The 16,457-nt window shown below is 41.4% G+C and overlaps 1 protein-coding gene across 2 annotated transcripts in view; it reads right to left on the minus strand.

Moving 5' to 3' along the window:
• PREX1 (phosphatidylinositol-3,4,5-trisphosphate dependent Rac exchange factor 1) overlaps window positions 1-16,457 on the minus strand; it is a 165,333-nt gene that overhangs the window by 7,911 nt on the left and 140,965 nt on the right. The window contains exons 20-32 of one of the 2 annotated variants that reach the window (XM_080404924.1): window positions 15,565-15,701; window positions 14,943-15,114; window positions 13,435-13,622; window positions 12,513-12,674; window positions 11,746-11,956; window positions 10,240-10,498; window positions 8,994-9,200; window positions 6,550-6,638; window positions 6,084-6,166; window positions 5,371-5,461; window positions 3,549-3,677; window positions 2,794-2,835; window positions 762-979 (exon numbers count right to left, since the gene is read on the minus strand). In XM_080404924.1, coding sequence (XP_080261050.1) covers window positions 762-979; window positions 2,794-2,835; window positions 3,549-3,677; window positions 5,371-5,461; window positions 6,084-6,166; window positions 6,550-6,638; window positions 8,994-9,200; window positions 10,240-10,498; window positions 11,746-11,956; window positions 12,513-12,674; window positions 13,435-13,622; window positions 14,943-15,114; window positions 15,565-15,701 — 1,988 coding nt within the window. Of the gene's footprint in view, window positions 1-761; window positions 980-2,793; window positions 2,836-3,548; window positions 3,678-5,370; window positions 5,462-6,083; window positions 6,167-6,549; window positions 6,639-8,993; window positions 9,201-10,239; window positions 10,502-11,745; window positions 11,957-12,512; window positions 12,675-13,434; window positions 13,623-14,942; window positions 15,115-15,564; window positions 15,702-16,457 lie in introns of both variants that reach the window. The other variant, XM_080404923.1, reaches the window with a different exon arrangement.

The following is a 16,457-nucleotide window of genomic DNA, read 5'->3' on the forward strand; positions in this document are numbered from 1 at the left end:
AATTTGAAGGGATCTCTTTCTCCAAACTTTATACCTACAAATGTAATAGCCTGCCAGTTGCTGCGAAATACATGTCCATGCATTCCATGCAATGTAAAGAAATAGTAGTTACATACACATATAGTTAGGATTGTATAAAAAAAATAAACAAAACACACATGCAATCTGCAATGTTTACAAAGTCCAAAAAAAGTTGCTTGTCTTTTTTATGCTCCTTTTTTCTTAACATTTTCATAGTAGCTTATCTACTGTAGCTGTGGCTTATCTATTCATTACCTGCTCCTCTCCTCCATATACATGGTGCCTCAAATACCAGTACCATGGAAGTGACAAAGACAGACTGCAGCCTATTCTACAAGTATCCAGGGTGTAAACAAAAGCCTAGATTTTCATGTCGCCCAAACTCAGAACTTTTTTACGCATTTGTTGAAATGTGTGCTTTCACCAGAAGATGGCAGGCCACACATGCATCACCAACAACCGAGTAGTGAAACCTCCTTAAATGCAGCAGCAATACAAAGGCAGACAGATTCCTACAGTGTTCTGGTGTGACAGTAGGTCCGGTATTTGTAAGGAGATGAAAATGATGGGATATAGACTATTGGCGCATGGTTGTCAGCAGCGGGAATCTCCAGAGGTTGCTGTAGTGAAGAGTCTAAACATGCTGCTAGAATTGAAGGGCTCTGGCTGTGCTGTGAGTGGCAGAGAAGCACACAGGGCAGTGTGAGCAGACCCAAGGGTGTCACAGCTCTTCATCTTACCACAGCGGGGGACAGAAGAGACTGGTAGTTTAGTAAAACACCAGTGGCTGCTATCTGTTCCAGCCACTTTCTGCTGGCATCTCTGCTGCTCTCTTCATATTCCCCATTGTTGTTGTATCGATAGTTGAGAGCAGCCAGTAACTGCTCTGAAAAGGTGCAAATAGCAGCCACAAGAGACTGACAGAAGATGGAATCACGTCTCAGCTGTAGCTCGGTATCTGCCAGAGAAGGGGAGAGAAACAAAGAAACATGAGCATACTTGTCTAATCTCACTGTCAAAGCAGCAGTTTACATGTGTGTGTGCATGACATTTGGCTTCTGCTGTAGCTTTGCACAGACTTAACAGATAACCTCTTCGTGCTGTGTGACCTGGGTGTTTAGATAAAGACAATACAGCTGGAGTACACGCATGTTTGAAAATTTTCTAGTCCACTTGACTGTTTATTACTACCTCTGCCATGTGCACGCTCATTCTTGGGAAGAGCTGTAACTCCTAAGTGCATATCTGGACCGATTCCCTTCTTTTTATGTTTATAGAAGCAAGAGAATTCTTGAAAGAAGGTCTCTGCCAGTACTTCTCTCCTGGGCTATTAGAGATTCATCTTCCCCCATCCATCTGTATTTTGTGGGCTTCCCATATGCTTAATGCATTAACTGGGCCTGCCCATACAGTGCCGATTGGTTTATGTTTCCTGGGAGAATTCCCCCTGTGTTAACTTTGCTTCCAGTCTGCCTGCCAGGCAGCCACATGCTGGTCAAATCAACCTCGTCACACTTAAGGGGATTGCAGGCCAAAGAGACACATGAATAAGTGAAGAGCTACTTCCCAGATACCCTGGGCTCTCCCAGCAGCACAGCAGCCTCTCATTGTCAAGACAATGTGTTCCCCAGGGAAAGAAGCTGAAGACATCACCCAGAGGCTCTGAAGATCTGGATCATTTTTACAAAGCACTGAACACAATAGACCAACTAATACACGTCAGGCCCTGGGCCATGTTCTCAACGTAAGGGCCACCGATCCTTCTAGCAGTACACTTCTGTACTACGGGAAGTAAGGCAAAGAGGGCTTAGGACTGCCCTTCGGGCAAGGGAATCCCTGGTGCCATAGCCAGTTCAGTGCCATCTGCTCCTCCATTCTCTCCAGGGAATGTTCACGGAGGAGCAGGAGATGGCGCAAAAGTAAAGACCTTTGGGAATCACTGTATCAGTAAAAACCACCTTTATGGACACTAGACTGATGCCACAGGCTGGCTGGGACAGACTTACAGACCAGCCCTGGCGGGTGCTGAGAGATGACTTGGAGCCATACAAACCCCTCATCTTCATTCCATGAAGACTTGAGAATCAAGTCTGGCACAGCGAAATAACAATGTCCTATTCCAGTTATTTATCAACCCATTTTGAAAAGTAGTACACCGAGTCGGTGTCCCAATGACAAGAAGACTGCACGTTCCCTCCTGGGAAAGGCCTGTCCCTTCACCTGTGCACACGATGTTTTGCACATGGTAACAGGTTGATGATGTCCACAGGCTGATGATGTGCTAGGTGCTGCCTGCACATTTAGGTTCTTAGTCTGCTTCCATCTATAACTTCAGTATATACAATCCTAATTCCTAACACGCCTGCTCTGTTGGTAAAGATGACGGTTTGTGGTCTCACAGAAAGTTGCGCAATAGGTCTCATTTTTGCTGCATGTTCTTACCACGGCAGGAAACAGTAAAGGCCATCTGGGAAGGAGCTTTGTACAAAGAAAAAGCGAAGACAGTAAAAAGAAAAACAGAGCTTGTGAAACATCAGTGACCAGCCAGGTAACACAAGCAGCCTACCAGTGAAATCATGTAACTGAAGAACAGGTGTCAGATGCATGAAAGGTTGCTGTAGATGCAGAGCATGAGAAACGTTAGCATAAAATGCCAGGGAAAAATACCTAAATGCTAAGGAAAAACACAACATTCTGATCTATGCACACACACACACATCAGACTTTGTATTAGGGACTTCTGTGTCCCTAATACATATCAAACCCCCTTACCTGTGCATTTTAACAAGGCCAGAAGCAGCTGATTCTTCCCATCTAAAAGAGTGGAGAAAAGGAATCCTCTAGTCAACATGACACCAAGGTAGATTTTGATTGCATTTGGTTAACAGCCTCCTCATTCCCCACAACCCCTGGCCCCTGTGTGGCCATTTCTATTTACTCTAGTAGTCCCTACTTGCACAGACGTGTTAATGACTGAAAAAGAAACACGGTGTAAATCAAAGAATTTTACAGGCTAAATGCTCTGTTAACTACCACGTGTTATTGGAAAGAAATTGCACTTTTGGATGAATCCCTAAAAAGAGGTGATTTCTGCCTAGTGCTTCGCAGCAGACTGTAAACATCAGACTCAGCTCCTGTTCCAGTTCAACTGGATGGCAATGGTTTAGAATGTGGTAGTATCTGATTAGCATTCATTTCATTTTGGAATATACCAAGCATCTCTCTCTCAATTTTCTAAAAGGGTTTAAAAAAAGCACAGAGCAATAGATGAGCCCAATAGCATTCTGTCTGAATGGGCTGGTGAAAAAAAAATAAGGGAGAGAGTTTTCCTTGGAAACCATACATACCATACATAGCATACAACACTGGGACTCTGCAAACAATAACCTGGTTTACCTGTTCTTCTCTAGAGCCCAGTACAGCCTTATTATAAATTGAAATAAAATGATAAAAAGAACTGCTTGACTTGACTAGATCAAGATCTTTTCTCCCTGAATCCAATAACAAACCTTTCCTTATTTACAGACCTTCCACATGTTTTTGTATGATTTCAACAAGGTTCTTGATGCGCTGTGGAAGGTTCCACGGATCTTCTTGAATGCTGGCTTGAATATTATTCCGGCACCTAACTGTGATTTCTTCCTTCTGTTTAAATTCTAGAAAAAACAAACTTTGTTAGCCATTAAGGAAATGCTGCATAGCTGAGAGTGGCTTACAGATGAAAGCAGAGATACACTATCAATTGCATCAACTATGAACGAAAAACATTCTTAAATAGATCTAATACAGAAGGAAAAAAAGACTATTCCTATAATCTCACGATCAGCAGTCTCCTAGCATTATTTTTAGGACTGTGGACGTGGGTGACACGCACAGTGAAGGGAGCTCTGCACCACTCACAAAGCACAGAACTCCCTCCTGTTTTCTCTGCCCTTAATAACGTGCAGGCAGCTGCATCGGGTAGATGTAGAGTCTCTGGCTGGGCAAAACCAGATTGACTCTCTAGCTGCAGCTGTCACTCCCATAGTACTGATGAGAAGTTATGAAATATTCTGCTTTCTTTCACCTGATGGAAACTAATTACAGAGTACAAGATTTATTCTCCATGACGTAGCTATGTAGCTAAGTCAAATACCCCACTGTTGGGGATAAAATGCATAAGCAAAGAAACCCAGAAAAACTGTGCCAAGTGCGTGCTCGTGAACAGAAATGGGACAGCATTCAAATTTACATCCATCACCAAAAGGTGTCTATGGCAGCTATTAAACAGACACATCGGTCCAGTGTTCCCGCTGGATGTAAGCAGGGCTTGTCTGCCCCTTAGTGTGCTGAACGCGGGACCATCGGCTAACTTCAGTTAACTAAATGACTCTCAGTGTAATCAATCTAGTTTTAATAAGTGAGACTCTGTTTAAGAAAAATAAAATAAAGGAAGTCTCTGTTATTTCTTCACTCAAATGGTGCATGGAAAGACTAACATATTCTACATAAATGTGAATGTGCTGGTAGAGATGAGTTCATGTAACAGAACTTCATAGGAGTTATTTCTGGAATTAGGAAAAAAAAAGGCAGAAAAAGCTCTCTTGTAGAGTATGCCACTGTAACTTAAAAATAGAGCTTGTCAAAGGTTGGAGCGTGACTACAGCACCTGAAGTATAGCAGGAATAGTAGGAAACATTTCAGATTTCAAGTGGGAAAGGAAATGCAGCAAATGTTCAGAAAATAAAATCCTGTGTATTTCAGTAAGAGAAGAAACCACATCCTGGGCCCCAAAACCATTAAGACCAAAGTCTCATCATGCTCCCTGAGGAAAAAGAAAACACGGTATCATTTGTTTGCTCTCTATGGGAATCAGTTTTCAAAATCACTGTCATGTGAGGATGAGTTTACTCTGGCAATTACCCATCTGAAGAAAAGCAGAATAAGTCATTAAGCAAACTCAGGCAGAACCTTTTGGTGCCTCAGATCTACTACAGTGGCCAGCCCCTCATCAGCTTATCAGAGCGCTCATTTACCTTGTATCTGACCTATCTCCGACTTGTACCTTTTGAGATACGCATCTGTGTTCACATCAAAGGACAGATTCAGAGACTTGTGAAAGAGCTCTGAGGATTCAGCGGCATAAACCAGAAAAGTGTTCTGTGTGTTTCAGAAGGAATTAATATGAAAAAGACCTTTTTAAGAATGCAAAACATCAAGGATCAGACACAGCACCTGCCATTAATGTATGATGGTGTAGACTGCATGGGTAAGTAACTCCGTGTGGCCTTACAGCACATATGCATTCATGTTAAGCTCTTAAGTCCTAGCAAATCACATTTATTAAATACAATCAGCCTTCTTCTTTACCTTGCAAACTGTGGTCCATTGGAAAGTGCTTGGTTTCTTCAAAGGCCTTAGTTATTACCGGTCCTTTTAGAAGTGCATTGATTGCATCAACCTACAATTGGAATGTTTTCAATCAGTGTTACTAAGACTTGCAGAAGAAAGTCTTAACAGAACTCTTGTCAGAAAATGCCAAAGCTATTAAGCTTACCTGTATTTTGGAACGATTTCTTGTTGACAAATAGCATTAAGACTTTCTAACCATGAACTAGCCTCAAGAGGCTCTCACACTGAATACAGCATTTTGCACAATGATGATCTACATGCTGATGAGATAAAACATAACACAAAACTCCGGTGCTATACATCTATAAAGACATCTGTAGGCTAAACTTGAAGGACTCTCCTGGGATCTGTAAATGTGATCCATTTAGATCATACAAGGTATTAGAATTTTGTTCACCTTTTCCTTTTTTTTCATGAAAGCTTTTTTTCTCTTAGTCTAATACCTGAGATAAGGCAGGTCAACCTTGCTTAAATCACACGAGCCAACGGGGATGTTGACAAAATCGATTCCTCAAACTGTCTTATAATACACTTGCTTACACTGTACCCCAAGATCTTCATAGTTTGCTTTCCCTCAAAATATAATTTCATTAAACAATCTGATACTTCCAATTTCTTGTATTGACATTGATAAAGAGAAAGCAGTTCTGTGTAAGCAATGCTTTACATACCTGGTTAAAAAGATGCTCCAGACAGCCATGAAGTTTGTCTTGCTTGTCTAAAGGAATCCTCATATCATTGGGAAGCTCATCCCCTAATAAAGGAAAGATGAAAAGCTTTTAACTGTCTCACAAACAAAACCTGTGACGAGGCCACAGGCACACCTTCACACTGAAGTGGGTGAAAAATGATTTCTGCTTTATCTAGCTGAAAGATTGAAATACTCGTGATTTTTCATATAATGCAAATGTCCAAAAACTAAAGCAGCTTACCCCTGCCTAATACCTCTTCCGTATTCTAAACTTACTGTGGTTCATTAGAAAAAAACCAAATCTCTATTTTTATGTTCTTCTGAGTAATTTCAAAGAAACCACATTTGCAACTTAAACATGCAAGTGCTTATAACCAGCAAAGACTTACCAGCTCTGCTAAGGGTCTGGTATGAGAAATATGCATGTAACCTATGCATATACTCACCTGATCCCATCTCATCACTGCCCAGGTAAGAGCTATTACTCCGTACACTGGTGTACGACAACACTGAGTCCCGGTTACTGTTACATTCACTACAAAGAAAAGCAAAGAAGGTGATTGAAAAAAAGCCGTCCTTATACCCGGCCTCTGCTATACTATCATTCTGGTTTTATTTACACTGCAATGCCCCATACTAATTGTTACACATATACAAAAGAAAAATTATTTACATTCAGAATGACCATTAAGCACGGCCTCTGGGGCTGGCACTGTAAGAGGATGTTTTTTTCCATTTGTAGTAACCACTCAATGCTTAGTATATTGCCTAGATCCTATAAATGATGAAAGTGGACTTCCCACCACAGACCTCATCTGGCTGACATCATTAACATGCTCTATGAGCACTGAGTAGGGGAATAAAATCTGTGGGACTGAATCTCCACTAAGCTCAGCATGCCACCCATTTTGAGGATATTACAGCACCCAATCCCAGCATATATTGAAACTGCAGAGCACAAGTATTGGAGACAGGAGGGGGAATTTAAGGAATCTACACTGCTGGAGAATCAGGCACTGCAGATCCTAGAACTACCTCAGCAAGCAGGGGAGTCAATACAGTTGGCTTCGCACCAATGTTGGCTCACGCACATGTGGACAACTCTAGTATGAATCTCCTCTGTTTAAAGTTCACTTTAGACTATCACTTAATAAAAGTAATCAAAAAGGCGATGGATCTCAGTCTCCAGCTGATGGATCTCCCTCCAACTAAGTGACACAGTATTTTTAATGGTAGAAGCCCAAAACAAAGATTACAAAATTCTCCATATTATTTTTCCTCTGTTTTTATTTTAGACTGAGATGGAAGTGTAAGAGCAATTGGAAGAACCTGTCCTTTGTTAAACCTAGTATCAAAAGAAATCTGTTTTTTCTGAAAAAGATTAATACTTACGGTACTACTCTGCAGTACAAACCCTTGTGGAATTTCAATTACAACCCCAAACAATCCCAGAGAAAGTATCATGGCTAATGCAAACAAGGTATTTTCTTATCTGTAACTTGCTTATTTTTGTAGATCCTCAGTAGTTTTTCAGATCAAAACCCATCAAAATACATTTTATTCCCCCTTGAGTAACTATTACCTAATATATGCTTAATTCTCTGCCTCTGTCTAAGATAAGACAGAATAATCTTTCTTATCTTACATTTATGTGTAGAATTTTGGAACAAGTGACAGACCCACAGAGACTGTTTGTGATGTCACTTTGTTCTGCAGAGTAGATTAGCCTCAATTACAGAAACCATTTAAACTAAAGTGTTCATAAATGGGACCCCTATTAGCAATGAAAGAAATACAGCACATTTCAGTGAAAACGCTGCAGAGCACATGCGCCCATTTAAATCTAGCACAATAAATAGGTGCCACAGATCTCAATGCTGTAAGCGCTGCTTCTGTTTCTTCACTGGCTTCATATTTGCTGTCCTTGGAGATGTTCAGTATTCAGCTGGACAAGACCCTGAGCAACCAGCGTTGTTGGACCTGTTCTGAGCAAGAGATTGGACCACAGGGGCTCTGAAGACCCCTTCCAATGTGGACTGTTCTGATTCTGTCATTCCCACAGTCCTGGATGAATGTAACGTATCACTACTTGTGCTAGTAGAAAACCAACAGCAAGTAAAGAATCAGGCTCATAGTGTGGAAGTTTCAAAGACACAGCTCACTGTAAAGTGTCTACTCCTTCGTATAGGCAAAGTCCTACGACCTTGCTGCAAATCTAAAAACAACCCATTAAGGATGTAAAATTCCAGGTCAGACATGACTGCAACTTGTTGTTCCATTTCTTCTGAAGCTGAGTTTCCAAACCTGTCCTCCCAAGAAAGACATATTTGGAGTGTGTGAGATTTCCTTTGGTAGCAAATATTCCTGGAGAAGCAGCAGTCAATCATGACCCAAACCCAAGATTTTGAGACACCTGAATAAACATTTGCTTTTGTGGTTTCAAAGGCCCATTAAAAATAAGAAACTCCATGTCCATTTCTGTTTCTCAGTGTCTTAGACTTTTGGGGAAATTGTTTGCAGAACTGAACGGAAACATCACCTTACAACAGCGGCTGTTATAAGACCAAGCAGTCTGCAAACTCTGCTGAGCTTCTGCAGTTTCCAGCTATAAGATATAGAAAGGGAAAGTCACACTAGACCTAGTTATTTCATTTTACTCAGTTTTCTAGAAGCATTAGTATTTTGGCATTGTTATGAGGAAAGGTTTTGTGCTATGTATGTCTCCATGGTAATAACTGTAATGGAATAACTATAGCTAGTGAATACTTTACTATGTGAATACTGAATAATTGACTGACTGGAAAATAACCTGCTTGTTGAATCCATACCCGGATTAGAACTTTGAAACATTCTATTAATAAGGTAAAAGTGGCGTAATCTTCAGACTAACCTGTAGGAATCTCTGAAACTCATTGTGTCATGTCCAGAGTCTTCCTGGTCCTCCTCAGAAACTTTGAAACAGACCTTCTTGATTCCACCATGCTCAGCTTTGTCAGGATCACTCTCTTCTGTTCCCAGGGAAGGTGGAGATGTCTCCTCAGTAGACGGTGGCTCACACACACCACCTTCTGTTGGTTCTGTTATGGTGGACAGAAGTCTACAAAAGCAGAACATACAGCTCTCAGGGACTGGTGGGGAGTCTCACAAATGAGGTGTAACGACTAAGGCTGGAATGCAGCTATGCAAAATCAAAAGCGCCCTTGCCAGCATTTTACATAGACTACAGCTACGTAAAATCCTGAATTCTGAGAGGGGTTTGGTGAAGTCCCTGAATCTCAGTTCACAAAAGGTCTTGTTTTCATAGTACCCTGCCTCGGTCAGGTATACCTTAATCGCTAACCACGGTGGCCTGAAAGGGCTCTGGTTTTAATTTGCCAAAGTCCTCACGTTCTCCACCAAAGGCACCAGGCTTCCCTGGGGCAGCGCCTCAGCTCGCTGGCTCTACCCACCAGTACTGCCCCTTCTTAAATACGTCTGAGCCAAGGCTCCACGTGCTTTCCAGTCAGTTGATGCTTTGGTGCATGATGGGCTGTCCTTTTTGTCACTGGGATTCCTGAAAGTGGCTGTGAGCGGCTTAGGACATCTCATGGCCTCCTTCCACACCGATAGCCCCTGCAGTCCCTGCTACCCAAACCCTACCAGTTCTGCACAACGCGCATATGCACTACTCAAATCTTTCATTACTACTACTACTACTAGGAGACCCATTATGAGAAAAAGACAAAGAGAGGAATGGAAAACATAGGCGCCATAGAGAAAACTGACAGAAACTGCAAGTTTTGCAGTCTGCCTTATGACAGACAAAATCTGAAGGGGAGGGACTACGTCTATGTGGAATTTCAAAACTGCTGTTGGCACCAAATTGGTTCTTATATTGGAATACATAGTATGGAAAACAGTGGCTGTTGAATTCAGGTAGACTTTTAGGAGCAAAGGACAATAATAAATACATTGGTGGATCTTCCCAGGAGTAGGTTTGACACAACCAGCAAGGAGCTGTGATGCAGCTGTATGTGTGAATAGGCCAGTGTAAGCGCATGACAGCTGGGGCCAAGAGGCACCGTGTGTTTCCAGAGGTTAACGCCTCCCTGTTAGCAGAACGGCTCTCTGCAGTGCGTGCAGCAGTCTTTACTCACTTATTTATCTGAATGACGTATTGCTTCATTTCCTTCACTGCAACGTCAAGTTTGTTAAAAAGGTGCAAGTATGAGTCCTGTATCTCCCGATATTCCTGCTTCAACAGAAAACTGAGTCCCCTTTCTTCGGGAATTGTTCCTCCATTCTGCTGGCCAAAGCTACCATCAAGATCTCCATCTTCTGGGGTCAGACATCTCCAGGATGGTGCAGCCATAGTGGTGATACAATGTTGAGTATATGAGACTGGATTTAAGGTACCTACTAAACATGGAAGGATCTAGTTAGCATGGCTCTCATGACCTTCCCCGCTCCATCCCTGTAATGATAGTTTAGGGTAGGTGGAATTTTAACAGGACATAATATAATTTCACATAATTATGTTATATAATTACATTCTATGATGAAAACATTCTTTAAAAAAAAATTAAAAAAACAAAACAGAAAGGAGTTTTTTGGGTTTTTTTCCTGGCATACCAGATGTTTTGAATTTACTGCAGTCCAGAAACAAATTATGGAAGTAAAGACAGCAACTGTCCACACATACATATAGACAACATGGACAGTATCTAAAAGCATTTGTTGATATGTTAATGAATTCAGGTTCTCAGGAGTTGGTCTCAGTAATTATTCCAGCTTTACAAGCATTTACAGACACAGACACACACACCCACACACACATATATAAAAATAGGATTATGTCCTTACAGAAGATAAATAACATTCCTTTTAATTTAAAAACGCTGACAGTTTTGGTATGGTACTCTTCGCTCACATTAAAATTACTATGAGATTTTAATATCTTCAAGCAAGCAGTGCTCTTTATCAACCTCATTTTGAATATTCAATGCCATTCTTCAGAATATTGGTTAGTCTACACTTCCCCATGTCTCTTCCAAACATTCCTGCACTCTGAACTTCACAAGACAATGAATTAAAAGCATATTAGGTGAGATCATGGTGAAAAAATGTTGAAACTCAAACATCAGGTTGTAGGACAAATGCTATATTGCAGCTATTTATCAGAAAATAGATCTCCTTGACAGAGTAGAGACGTTCAGCTCCAATGCATGGAATTTATTTAGTAATGACAGAAGAAAACAGCACTACAATCCGATTAACTGTTTTCCCCCTGAAGGTAACCTTTCTTCACAGCACTAACACAGCCATCAGCCCCCATTCAATTTTCCTTTTAGTCAGTATGTCACCTCTACTAAGTGCAAACAGTACTCCAGGACACCAATTATCATGAGATGACCACACCGCTTAGCTAGCGAAAAAGGAATTGCTATTTCACAACACAAGGAGGTTATATTATTATAAATTATATATATATATATATATATAAAAAATAATAAAAAATAAAAATTACTATAAAATTTTAAGGAGGACAAAAGGGTACTGGCAAGACTCTGTTTCTTTGGAACTTATTTTGACCTTGCTGTGGAGTGGAAAGACACAACTTTTTATGCAGATAAAATCGGTATGATTTGGAAGTTAATTATCACCTTGTTCTGGATCAAGACCAATAATAGAGGGTTTCCGTCCAATGCGAATGCTGAACGACCTCCCTGCTGAGGTAGTGTTTTTGGGGTATGATACCTCCATGAGGTTAATATGGCAGTTGGTGGGGCAGAAATCCATGCTGTTGAGGGAATGTGGTTCCATGATGGCTTGTTTGAAGGCTGGGCTCACCTTTGTTTTCAATTCATCTGCAAACTGGGAGAAAAAAAGGAAGCATGTGCTACTTCACTTGCAAAAAATTATGATGTAATACAGGCAATCCTTTTCTCTTTCTGCCTGCTATTCCACAATCATATGATTTCTGCTTTAGCTGGAATTACATATGGAAAAAACAACAACTCACAAAGCAACAAATGAAAGCAATTAGCTAGACCTTCTAGGACTCTCTTTTCAAACAGCTCAGGTAATGCACAAAAAAGCACACAGATTGCTCACATGATACACTGTACTTATGTCCGTGGTAAATCAGACACTGATAGTTCTGTTGTCATATTTATTTATTGATATGGTGGAAACGAACCTGCAATCATATGTTATAACCCACAGTTCTGACAAGCTGAAAAAAATGATTTACAGATAGGGTGTTTTTTTTCCTCAAAACTTGCAATTTCAATAACTTGCAGAGCTGTTTTCATGCCTCTAGGACATCTGCCTCTAAAGCAGTTTAGATTCATTAATAAAGAATACTAAGACCCAGTTATCACAATGAAGTGTTGTCTTGAGTCTTCACCAGTAACTAGTAGTGTTGTACCTCTTGGTAGTTTGTGAGCCTTCTGCTAATGCTTTCCAGCTTAGTGTCACAGATTTGCCGGAACTCATACTGGGGCATGGTGGCCACAGCACTGCTTAGGGATATAAGTCTTTTGCAATTCCTTACAAAGTGATTGTCCTCTGCAGCAAAGGCCTCTAAAATCTAAACAAAAAGACAGGATGTCAATGATACGAGATTTGACAGTGAGGGAAAGAACAGTTTTCTTCCACACCAAGGAAGGGGCAAAGCCCCCATGCTGTCATGGTTGACTAAAGCTGCGTTCAGAACAACTTGCCTTTATTACTGCCTGAGAACCGCTATCATGTCTAACCCCCAGAGACATAAAACATTCCTTACAAATTTTTAGAATAATTGAAGTGTATCAAAACATTCACTGTGCACTGTCAAAGTCACCCACTCTGGCGTACTTTCATGGGACATAACAATAATGTTACTGGGATACGACAGAAACAATTACTAATAGCTGATGGCCATAGCTGACCAAAATCCGGTGCATTGCTGCTTTCTGATAGCAGCAGTTCTATCCGTTCCTTTAGTGACCCATCCAGCCCGTCAGATGGGGAAAAGCTGCTTGATTTTCTTCCGAGCTAAAGCAAATTCTTGCCCGAAAAGATCTGGAGTATCAGCAGAGTACCTTACCAGACAGATAAAAGTGAGAATCCCACAGCTGGGGGCTCCCCTCCCTCTGCCTCCGCAGGTGAAATCCCGGGAGCATTTGCTGACCTGCCCATACCAAACGGGCTGTTATAACTTGGTGCATTCTAATGAAGAAAACTCCAAGCAGGGCTGAGAAGACCATGTGCTACCTCATCCAAAGAGCCAGGCCACCAGAGAAATTCCTGTATTATTCACTTCCCTGACCTGTTTAGGAATGAAGCTGCCCGCGTATGTTTTTCAGTACCTTTGCAGTGAGATTGAAGCAACCTTTTGGTTCCACAATTTTCTCCAGGACAAAGGATTTGATTCCTGCGCTGCTGACATACTCATACACCACCCCATGCTCCAGGTGGGTGTTATCCACAGTCAGGCTAATGAGAGGTATTTCTTCACCAATGACCAGTGGAGAGCTGATGGTCTGTGGTGTCTGAGCTGGAACCAAAACAAGTCATTAGAGGGGTCTGGCAGCACACGAGTACAGGCATGCACAGGGAGGAGAAACCTGTTGAGAGGTATTGTGAAATGCAAAGACGCAAAGATGTGACCTTTGGCTCAAGGAGTCTCTGAATGCCGTGCTGCTAGAGGCTGGGAGAGTATTCTGAGGAAGACTTTGCGGTTGGCCACTGCTGGAGGCAGTGACAGAGGTTTAGACAATCCATATGCTCCAACCCACATTCTGATTTCTTCCATGTGTGCGTGCACACATCCATGCACAGGACACTACTTTTAGTCCTATTCAGCATCCAGACACACAGACCCCAGCAGAAGCTTTCAAAGGGAAGTGAAGTACGTTGATGACCCTCTGTAAGACTGTCACTTTTCTATCCAATTTTGGGAAATGCTCCAGATGCATTTTCTGCATATTAGCTATAAGGCTGAGATAGCAGTGCAGGGGTGGGGTGAAGAGGTTACTTTTTTTTTTTTAGACACAGCAATGCCATTGTCACCAGAGAACAGATTTAAGTTATCGTCAGACTGAGATTTGCCAGAGGATTGCTCACATGCCTCTACCAGGGCACTGCTCCAGCCATTCCACCATGGAGCTGCACTGTTCGACCATTAGATTACCAGACTCACCAGACTTTAGATGGGATCCACACAGATGTGCATCTGTTCCTGGAGAAGTTGCCAATGGCACTCAGAGAGTCCGAGCTCAGCCTTTGGATTGAATCTGGCTTCAGATTCCATCCAAATCTCCCCTAATATCTGCTTTTCCAAATAAGCTCTCAACATGAAGGTAAAGCAGTGTTCTTTATGAGTTACACTTTTCTAAGTTGGAAGAAATACACTCACACCATTTGCTGACACTGGTAACATGCTCTGAAAAGTTGCTCCAGATCAAACTAACTTAAAATCTAAATCTATGATCTTAAATCACAGAAAACATAGATTATTTAGGTGGAGTTACTTGCAGACCTGCCCTCTCCAGCTGCTACCTGCCCATAAATTCCTGGTTTGCAGGGGCTACCAAAGGATTCTAAAAACACTGAGCCTTTTCATTCCAGAAACTGGCTCTCTTGTAAAGATCAGAGTGTCACAGGGGTATGATTTATACGTGCATCTCCATTTTTTTCTTCTCCTGAATAAACTGCAGCATAAGAGTACTTCCTCTGGGAGACCTCATTCTATTACAAAGCTTTACTGAGAAAAGTGATACTCAATAATAATTTCACTTCATATTTCTACTGCAAGTTTTCCTTCCTGAAGCCCCTGAATTGTCCCTAGGTTTCCTTCCCCCATGAGAATCTTTACCTGATTCCTGTGGGCTATTCTGAAGGGGATCCAATTCCGCACCTCCTTCCAGGGAAGGGTCATCTTTGCTGGAGCCAGGATGACTGCCGTTCAGATATGCAGTGGACGCTGCTTGCTGAACTCTGTCTTCTTCAGCATCTTCATGTGTTCTGTACACCCACTGGTACAATCCCTTTCGAGAGATACAGGCTTCAGCTATGATCTCAATAAAAATGCCCAGTCTCTGTATGTTTGGACTGCACAGGTGAATCTAGCTATCAATTTTAGATCTTCTAAGTTGGCTGAAATATGAACATCCCCCCAGCTTTCCTCTGAACTTCAGAGAATATAAAATCTAGATCAGTATCTGGGTGAACTTCTAGTTTTAGCAATAGTTAATAATATTCAGTACCATATACAGTGTGTGAATTGGCACAACATATTTGTAGATGTTTTGCAACTACAGGCAACTGTAATCAGCTCCCTCAGTTATACTAGGACCTTGGCATGGGATTAAATAAGTCAAGAGAGACATGTATACATTATTTTTCTGACCATTCAGTTAGCATAAAAACACAGAAGAAAGGGAGGCGAGAAGAAGGGCAGGAATTAATGTACTTTCTTTAAGGCTTTGTATTCATACCAGTGCTTCCTGTTGTCTGGTCCTGTAGGCTGTAAAGTGCTCCAGAACTTCCATATAATTTCCATGTATTGCATTATTGCCATTAACTTTCAAAATACACTGCCCTGGGTGAAGGCCTGCAGCTGCAGCCTCAGAACCTGAAAAACCAACAGAAGAGGAGTTAGCCACTAAAGCCATCAGACAATGGAGGAGAATACTGGAAAGTTTGCAAAGGGTTTCTGCTTAAGAAGAGTAAGAAGAGCTAGCAGCAAAATCATGACAGCATTCAATTAAGTACTTCGAGAGCTCTACTGTACGAGGGTAATATCATGCATCTGTCCTTCATATTGTCAGTAGTGCTGGGAAGAAGAGAGACCTCCTAGATCTAAATGCATTCATGCTAGAAATTGAAGTTCTTGTGTGAAATCATTTGGGAATCTTATATGGCTCTTCTAGCCTTATGATTGCTTTAGCTGAGGTCTTGCTTAAATGCAAACAGTTGAATTTGTTTCAGCTTATTGCACTTGAAAGATACAGAACACTAACACGTTATGCAATTTGACATGGTCTAAGAAAAACACTATGATTTACTTAAAACTAGACTAAGTCTAGAGCGCAATAACCAACTTCAATAGATTTATTCCAGAGTCACATGAACAAGACTCAGACCCAAATCCAGCTCCTAGAAATCTACAGTTAGGGTGATTAACTTCTTTTAAGGCACCATCATTTAAAATTCATACTGTTTTATTCCAAATGTAATCTGTCTTTTGCTAGCAAAATCCTGAGAAAGGTGAATCTTTCTAGCTGGCACTTCCAGTCTGCACTCTTCACACTGTTAAAAAGCGGTTACACTTGCTGTTATGGAAGGGTGTAAATGCCTCTCCCTGGAACACTGTTGCGTTTGGGCGCTG

Source organism: Falco punctatus (genome assembly GCF_963210335.1).
Source record: "Falco punctatus genome assembly, chromosome: 10".
Lineage (NCBI taxonomy): Eukaryota > Metazoa > Chordata > Aves > Falconiformes > Falconidae > Falco > Falco punctatus.